Genomic DNA, 9,472 nt, shown 5'->3' on the forward strand with positions numbered 1-9,472 from the left:
TATAAATGCATAATATACATTATTTTCTTCATTTTTATAATATCCTTTGTTTCTTCAATTATTATTAGTTACAACAATTTTGTAATTTCACAAAGAAAAAAAAAATATAAACGCTCCAGACTGTTTAAAAAAATTGACATTAAAAATGTAAAAAAAAAAAAAAAAAAAATGATTTGTTCATAAATATACATAATATTATATATTGCAATAGGGAAATATTACAAAACTGTACACACTATAAATGTAATAATAAATATATAACAGTATATTTTATTCCTTTAAAATTCTATATTTCCTTTAGTTAAATTTATAGGTAATAAATATATATATATATATATATATATATATACATAACAAATAATTCTTGTGTATGTAAAATTGTTGATAGGCTAGTAAAAATGAAACATCCGCATATGTAATAATACTATCTATATAATAAATGTATTAACTTGCTTAAAAAAAAAATTTTTTTAAATTTAAAATCTTTTTATTAACAGTTAATAATTTTTATATAGATTTTAGCTAGAAAGGGAAAAAAATTTAATCTTTTAAAGTGTATAATTAAAAAAAAAAAGAATAAAAGGTTATATAGTTAAACTAAAATGATTACTAGGTGTGTTCATATAGTTTAAAAAATAGTTTAAATACAAAAAATAAAATATATGTAGTACTGATTAAAATTTAAAAAATATATTTATACATATACATATATATGTATTATATGAATATATATTTATTAATGCTATAAAATTGTAATGTAAAATGAAAAATAAAGTGAAACATCAAGTAAAATGTAGAGATTGTGATATTATTACTTTACCTAAAAACCTTTTTTATTTACATATAATATAATACCCATAAAGGTAAAAAATATTGAAACCCACAAATTCAAGTTGTGTAATTAGTACATTATATATAAATGCAAAAACAGTAGGAAAACGGTTCACTATAGCTCTCAGAATTTAAAAAAAAAAAAAATATTTATACATAAAAATTCTCTACAACATTATATTTTTATATTACTTTAAATGTTTTTTATTATATTTAACTTTCTCAAAAAAATATTGATGAAAACAAATATACGGCATTAATTCCGGGTGAAAAACGGTTCCTATACAATTGTTCTGTTCAACCGCTATAAACAAAATAAAAGAAGAAGAAAGAGAAAAAAAACAGTATATTTTTGTTATAAATATATATGTATATATAAATATATATGTATATATAAATGTATATGTACAAATAAATGTATATGTATATATAAAAGTATATGTATATATAAAAGTATATGTATATATAAAAGTATATATATATATAAAAGTATATGTATATATAAAAGTATATGTATATATAAAAGTATATGTATATATAAAAGTATATGTATATATAAAAGTATATGTATATATAAATGTATATGTATGTATAAATGTATATGTATATATAAATGTATATGTATATATAAATGTATATGTATATATAAATGTATATGTATGTATATTTATATACATATGTATTTATAAATAAAGTCCGAATGACTTTTGCAAAAGCTAAGAATAAACAAATATGCGTAAGGTGTTTACAAGATGTTCAGAATTTTACCTGCTATAATATTAGTGCCATAAGGTTCGTGTGAAAAAGTTGCAAGAGTTTCAACCTTGGAAAAAATTAAAAAGAAAATTTTAATTAGTAAAAAGAATATATACATACATACATGCAGTAGACACGTAGGTGATTAATCTTTGTTTTGGTGTATAATAAGTTTCTCTTTTTTCTTTTTTCTTTTCTTTTTTCCTTTTTTTAAATAAAAATACATTGTCCGATAATATTCCTTTTATATATGGGGCTCGTATACAAGCTGCCCTTAAATTTTTTTTGAAAACGCTATTTTGTGAATTTATATTTAAGGAGCATATAAAGCTATCATTCTAAAAGGGTAAAGGTACAAGGAAAAATAAATAAATGTTCAAATTTTTCATTCTTGGTGAAGTTAACAAAAAATAAAAAATATATATAAAAATATAAAAAGATATAAAAAAAATATAAAACAAATGTGTATTAATAATTTTTATTTTAACTTGAGAACCATAGTAATTTCTACTAATGGTTATGTCCAGTCCCCCCAATGAAAAATTATTTCCATATGCATTGTACATTTCGTTGTTTTCGACATTTTTTGACAAAAGAATGCATCCTATATGAAATAAAAAACAAGTGAACTAATGATAATTAAGGCCCTTTGTACAGGATCAGAAAGAAACTCATTCTGTGCTTAACAAGTTATATGTGCGCATAGATATATAAATATATATATACATTAATTACTTTTTCCGTTACATTATCCTTTCTATTTATTTTTACCTGCACATGTTCCCCAAGTTGGCTTTTTCTCAACATGTATGAAGTTTTTCAAAGCCTACGACATAATTTAATTCAGAAAAAAAGAATAAAATATATACACAAATAAATAAATAAATATATAAACAAACAAATAAGTAAAAAAATATATAAACAAACAAATAAGTAAAAAAATATATAAACAAACAAATAAGTAAAAAAATATATAAACAAACAAATAAGTAAAAAAATATATAAACAAACAAATAAATAAAAAAAAAAAAAAAAAAATCATTTTGCACTTGGTACAGTGTCTATATATTTTAAATTTAACAGAATATGTGTATGTTGCATTTTTTTACGTTATATAAGGAATCATTATCATAGGAAAAGCATTTTCTTAATGTGGTAGATTCTCCCCCTGGTATTACTAAACCATCACACAAGCTTAAATCTGATTTATCTCTAACCTTCAAAATTTCAAAAGCAGATGATTTTATTTTCTTATATTTTTACATGTACGCACTATTAAAAAATTGCACACTCAAATGTACATATATTTGTACCATTATGGATAAATATTTATCTGTGCCCATATGTATGTATATCCGCATATATGTATGTATGTACGTCCACATATCTGTATGTATATAAGTGCACATGTAGTATTCTACTTCCTTAATCTTCAGTGAGGGTTCCTCCAATTTAAGAAAGTGTTTTATGTGTGGCTGAAAATCCCCTTGTAGAGATAAAACCCCTATAGTGGTTTCTTCCATTATGAATAAATAGGGACTACTTCCAAATAAGGATTTAAATATAAATATAAATATTTATATTATATATAATGTTAAAATTGTTGTGACATTAATATTGAGTTGCATTAATGACTTAAGAACATTATGTTCTTGTTCTAATCTTGATATTCTCTATTGTTGTTACCCTATTTTTGTTTTTCTAATTATTCCTATTAACTAGTATTAAAAAAAAAAAAAAAAAAAATACAAGTAAACTTAAAGATTAATATCCCAATTACACAGAATAAATAACATGTTCACCCTTTTAAGGGGTATAAATAAAATATATATATTTTTTTTTAATTTATTATATTGTAAAAGTACAGAAAATAATATCGAAATGAATGAATGGAAAAGGGCTAATCTACAAACTCCTAATTTTTTTTTTACAAAAATGAAAAAATATAAAATATATAATTAAAAAGATTGATAAAAGAATATGATTGTACATGTATTAGAATGTATTTTATTGTATTGTTTTATATTCCATTGTATCATCTTATATTATATCAAACTGTAATACAATATTTCTTTTTAATTGCTTTATATTGCGTTATATATTGTATGCACAAGTACGCTTAACAATATGAATTAATTAAAAAATTAAAATGATAATAAAAATGAAAATAAAAATAAAAATAGAATAGAATAGATTAGAATTGGAACCATTCACATGCGTATTTATTTTTATAATATACACAGCTAAAAATGGTAATAATAAAAAAAAAGAAAAACAGAAAAAGGGAAAATTTTTTTTTTAGTTTTTAATTTATAATTTTTACAATTTTATAATTTTACAATTTTAAAAGTTTAAATGTTTATATGTTTAAATGTTTAAATGTTCATTTTCGTAAACATTTCAAATAATGCAAATTTGCAAAAAATAAGAACTCACGGGAGAAAATTCAGAAGGATATGAGGGAATATTTTTGTGACAAGCTAATAAAGCATACTGGAAAATGATCAATGCGTGAAAAGACGAGTTGATGAAATGATTTATAGATTTTACAGATGAATAAATTGAAAAATTGGTAAATCAGAAAGTACTAAGCAAAAAGAATGAAAACTCACTGAATTACAAATGCAGCTGTAAAAAAAAAAAAAAAAAAAAAATTTAAATTAAACTAAAATAAAAAAAGAATAAAATAAAATAAATTAAATTGAACTGAATAAAACTAAATTAACCTGAATCAAACTAAATTGATTTAAGTTGAATTAAATCGAAATGATTTGAACTCTTTTGAAATGGACTAAGTTGAACTTGCCCTCGAAACCATTTTTATTTTTCTTCAAAAATGTCTTTAAGTTTACATACGAATTATGGTGATATAAAAATGGAACTGTTTTGCTACGAAGTCCCCAAAACATGCAAAGTACGCGAAAAAAATAAAATAAAAATAGAAGTAAAAAATAAAAATACACACAAAAGCATAAACAAAGGCGTAAACAAAGGCATATACAAAAGCGTAAACAAAAGAGTAAACAACCTACGCAGAAATTACAAAATTAGTATTTTACGTGTGTTATGCTTTATACGTTGAAATGTATGCGAAAATGTACTGAGCCGTTTTGGTAATTTCTCCTTTAGAACTTTTTAGCCTTATGCGCCTCGGGGTATTACGACAACACAAAGTTTCACAGGTTATAGTATGTACATACGAGTACATACGTATATACGTACATATGCATATATATATCTATAGACGTAAAACTTACAAACGTTACGCTCAAGTATTACGCTCTGTTTTTTCTTTTCTTCGTTCACAGAAATATCAAAGGTTTTGCCATACAGGGGGGGGATCCAACAAATACGGGAAAAGGTGGAGAGAGCATTTACGGCAAATATTTTGACGACGAATTTGATTCAACTTTAAAGGTTTAACAGAAATGAAACAACAGTGAAAATTAGTTGTACGTACGTATGCATATATATATATATATATATATATATATATATGTATATATGTATATATGTATATATATGTACGTTTTATAGAATGCTTTACGACTGAGATGAATAAAGCTGAATGATGATGTTTCTTAATAGATGCTACTTTTTATGCATATATGTACCTGTGTATATATATATAATTGCTATAATTACATACATACATATGTGCTTATATACAAAAATGCATATATGCGCAGCACGACAAAAGAGGAATGGTATCCATGGCAAATAGGGGAAAACCAAATACGAATGGATCCCAGTTTTTTATAACGTATTCTAGACAACCACATCTTAATGGGATCTATGCTGTTTTTGGAAGGTAACGAAAAAAGAAAAAAATATATGCATAAATAAGGATAAATATAAAGATGTAATATGAAACATTGTATAGCGTAACATGTAAAGCGTAACACATAAAACGAAACAACGATAAGCTCATTGTTAATAAACCTACAATAAACTTTTTATCGTAATGTAAAACGATGATAAATAAAAAGAAAAATATCTGTGCATGTTGTTAGAATGCTTATATATGTTTACTTCCACAATGAGGCCTCAAAAATGGGGGAGTAAACGCGAATATACACGCACAAGTGCGTTCTTATCCGAATGGATGTGCATCCGTGCATATATATATACGCGGCATATGCACGCACATACATATACATACATGTGTACACACATACTCACACACACATAAGCATAGCATAGTAAACACAACACGTAAAAGTCCTCTTGCAAGAATAAATCTATTTAAAAATGCATTTTACCTTTATTAAAATAAAAAAAAAAATAAATAAATTTGCAGAGTAATCGATGGCATGGATGTTCTATCCGTTCTTGAAAATGGTACAACTTCATAAGTAAATTTTGACAAAAACGATAAATTAAAAATGTAAAGGATGACAAAAAATGCATTACAATTTAGATCCTGCCAATTCATAAATGTTGTTACGTTATGTTATTCTATGCTGCTCCATGCTGTATCATGCTTTTATTCATTTTTGTTAGAACCGGTAGGGGAGAAAAACAAACCAATAAAGGATATTATAATTGAGTCAGTGACCATACATGCAAATCCCATTGCTGAAGATGAATCTCTGTGAGTATGAGTATGCCCCTTGCTATGTTTGAACATCAAGTGAATAGCCATTATTTCTTACCACTTGGGTGTATTTATTTTTTTGTTACTCTCTCGCTTTTCCGTTACAATCACAGCTCATCGGAGGTCTTTCCCTTTTTCCCATGGACAACTTTAATTTTATTCTCGTTGGTCCTATCACGAACTAAACTGTTTATGCGCAAATCGTAACCAACATTGAAGCAGTCAAGCAAAATAATAGATATTACAAGTACAATAAGGAGAATGATAAGATATTTCCATATTTTTCTTAAATAACGAAAAGTAAAGGAATTAATATTGAGACAGCTAATACTGTAATCTGCTCCAGCAGATAGTAAATAACCATCATTTTTAATAAAACACATAGCAGTAATTGGTAATTCATGTTTTTTATAATGAGCTAAAAGAGAAAATTTAGAATTATAAATTTTAAGTGCTCCAGTACTAAAACCTAAAGCTAAATATTTTTCATTTGTACTTATAGCTATATTACAACATGGTCTATTATCTAACCAGATAAATTTCTGTTTTGTACACGTAAATTTTTCTTTTTTATCATTATAATATATAGCCCATATTATTAAATAACTATTACCTCTAGTTGTATAAGCTGTAGTTAATAAGGTATAAGAATATTCTTTTTTTATATCTATATTTTTTAAAAATTTACAACAACGAAAATTTAATTTATCATTTGAATTTTGTGGATTTTTCATTTGTTCGGTATGTAAATTAATTAAACTGTGTGTATCCCATAATTTTAATGAGTTATCAGATGAACATGATATTATAATCCGTTCATCTAATGTGATATCACAATCTTTAATACTATCATCATGTCCTGTAAAATCTCCTAAATGTTCAACAGCTTTGGTAATATCTAAATATAAATTATTATGAACATGTACATATTTATTATCATTAGTTAATTTCAATTTCCATAAACGTAATGTTTTATCCTCTCCTCCTGTTATTATTAAATCATCATTTGATGAAAATTTAACCACAACTTGTCTTGAATTTTTTTCACTAAAATCAGTTACAAAAGTTAATAATATATTTGGTCCTGTTTCTTCATTTATTTGAAATATTACACATTCATTTCTTACTGACCCTAACCATATATTATGTTTCTCTACATATATGATAGAATCTACTACACCTCTTTGTTCTGTTGTTGACCAAAGAACTTGTAACTTCTTTTCCTTTTCATTAAATGTATTAATATCTAGTAAATCTTCAATACCATAACTTTTCCCCCCACCCCCTCCTGATGTGACTACATAATTTTCATTGGATCCAATTCCATAAATAGGATAATTTAAATATGATACCTTTATTTCATTCATGCTGCGCTATTTTTACATATGCTTCTTCCTCATGCGCAGTTCGCACTGCTTATCGGTACATGAGCACACAATAAATAATTACGCGTTCATATATACTAACGTACACGCGTGCATAAATACTAACGTACACGCGTGCATATATACTAACATACACGCGTGCATACGTATATATATACTTGCATACTTACGTCCTTACGTACTTTGATTCGTGCACATGTATACTCAGATAAGGCCAAGTATATATAACTGCATACAGTGATCACTTCTTACACTTTAAACTTGTTCTTTCCGAAGGTGCTTTCTCAGAACACCTTATTATAGTTCCCTCCCTCTACTTGCTCTTTAGTAGAATTATTTTGCTGCTTTAAAATATACCTATTGTTATATACGTTCATTTATATAAGCATTTGGAGTACCTCCCTTAGTGTAGCATTATTTAAAAGGTTGTAGTAACGATATGTTACCTTCACAGCGGCTGTAGCTAAAATATATATCAATGGAACAGCTAAAACACATCAACAGGAGTATATTTTTTGACCTTACTACTACAGCTATTCACTAAATTGCACGATGATAATGCCAAAATTGAAAATGCGGGGAAGCAGTATAACAACGGAAAAGGTGAAATGCAAAGGATGAAAAGGAAGACCAAGGGTACAATTTTGTAAATACGTGTGTGTATAGCTACACAAATATGCAAAAACTGGTAAATATATATCACAAGATGAGATAATACAACATTTTGGAGTAACCTCGTAATTTTTTGGCATAAAATTATATATATTTTTTCTTTTTTTTTGTTTCCAATCGTTCTTTATGGAAAAAAAAATAATAAATAATAAAATTTATAAATTAAATTTAAAAATTTATACGGTTTGAGAAATTATATATGTGAACTTTCCGCATATCATATTGGCTTTATTTTTCCTTTTTTTTATTTTTTCTTTACTCCATTTTTGCTTTATTGTATTTTTGCTATATTTTATTTTGTTTTATTTATTTTCCTGCAGGTTTAACGGGAGCACATGTAAACGTGTAAACAGAAAGGGAAAAAAATGTATCCCGATTGTTATACATGCGTAAAGTAAATGTACAAATGTAAGTGTAATAACGTAAACGTATAAACATGTATGTACTAATATGTTTGTATATATATATATTAATATACGTTTATAACCATTTATGCATGTATACTATATGCGTACATTTTTATCAAGAGATAGCGAATTTTTAAATGTTTGTATATATACGTCCTGCACCTGTAATATACATGGCACATTGCAAGTTATGAATGTACGTATGTGTACTGTGAACATATATATATATATGTATATATATATATAAATACATTTATAAGTTTATATGTTTATCTATTTATATATTTACTTATGTATTTATATTTACATAAGCAAGCACGATTATTCAAACTTGTACACATACATACACTGCTTACCTTGCCAGAGTCATACTATTTAATGGTGAAACATATTAGGAAAATTAAAAAATTTCCTCTTCCAAGTAGAATAAAATTATTTAAAATTTTTAAAGTAACTTGTTAAACAAAACGAAAAAATAATGAACGCTATATATTATTACTCCTAATGTACATACATGATTCCATCCTAAGAGGAAGGAAAAACGTATAACTGTTCAGGAGGATGGCATCTAAGGTTTTCCTCGAAATGTAGTTTTTTTTTTTTTTTTTTTTTTTACAAGTTAAATAAATATAAGTGCTGCGTTTATTCGTGTATTAAGTGTACATGTTTATATTTGTACCTGTGTATATTTGCACCTGTGTATATTTGTACCTGTGTATATTTGTACCTGTGTATATTTGCACCTGTGTATATTTGTACCTGTGTATATTTGTACCTGTGTATATTTGTACCTGTGTATATTTGCACCTGTGTATATTTGTACC

The 9,472-nt window shown here is 25.4% G+C and overlaps 3 protein-coding genes across 3 annotated transcripts; 1 reads left to right on the forward strand and 2 right to left on the reverse strand.

Moving 5' to 3' along the window:
• Window positions 1-1,019: 1,019 nt before the first annotated feature.
• PmUG01_09025500 (pyridoxine biosynthesis protein PDX2, putative) lies at window positions 1,020-3,110 on the reverse strand (the record flags this gene model as incomplete). Its single annotated transcript, XM_029004940.1, has 7 exons — window positions 1,020-1,135; window positions 1,600-1,654; window positions 1,812-1,925; window positions 2,076-2,191; window positions 2,359-2,413; window positions 2,697-2,804; window positions 3,009-3,110. 7 exons carry the CDS (start codon window positions 3,108-3,110, stop codon window positions 1,020-1,022), a joined length of 666 nt encoding a protein of 221 aa, XP_028861579.1.
• Window positions 3,111-4,423: 1,313 nt separating this feature from the next.
• On the forward strand, window positions 4,424-6,185 carry PmUG01_09025600 (peptidyl-prolyl cis-trans isomerase, putative; the record flags this gene model as incomplete). The annotated part of the gene is made up of 6 exons (XM_029004941.1): window positions 4,424-4,501; window positions 4,717-4,769; window positions 4,896-5,004; window positions 5,277-5,398; window positions 5,888-5,928; window positions 6,091-6,185. 6 exons carry the CDS (start codon window positions 4,424-4,426, stop codon window positions 6,183-6,185), a joined length of 498 nt encoding a protein of 165 aa, XP_028861580.1.
• A 106-nt stretch (window positions 6,186-6,291) lies between these two features.
• SEC12 (guanine nucleotide-exchange factor SEC12, putative) lies at window positions 6,292-7,551 on the reverse strand (the record flags this gene model as incomplete). Its single annotated transcript, XM_029004942.1, has 1 exon — window positions 6,292-7,551. The coding sequence occupies one exon, from the start codon at window positions 7,549-7,551 to the stop codon at window positions 6,292-6,294; it is 1,260 nt and encodes a 419-aa protein (XP_028861581.1).
• Between the last annotated feature and the right edge of the window lie 1,921 nt (window positions 7,552-9,472).

This window comes from Plasmodium malariae, assembly GCF_900090045.1.
Source record: "Plasmodium malariae genome assembly, chromosome: 9".
Classification (NCBI taxonomy): Eukaryota; Apicomplexa; class Aconoidasida; order Haemosporida; family Plasmodiidae; genus Plasmodium; species Plasmodium malariae.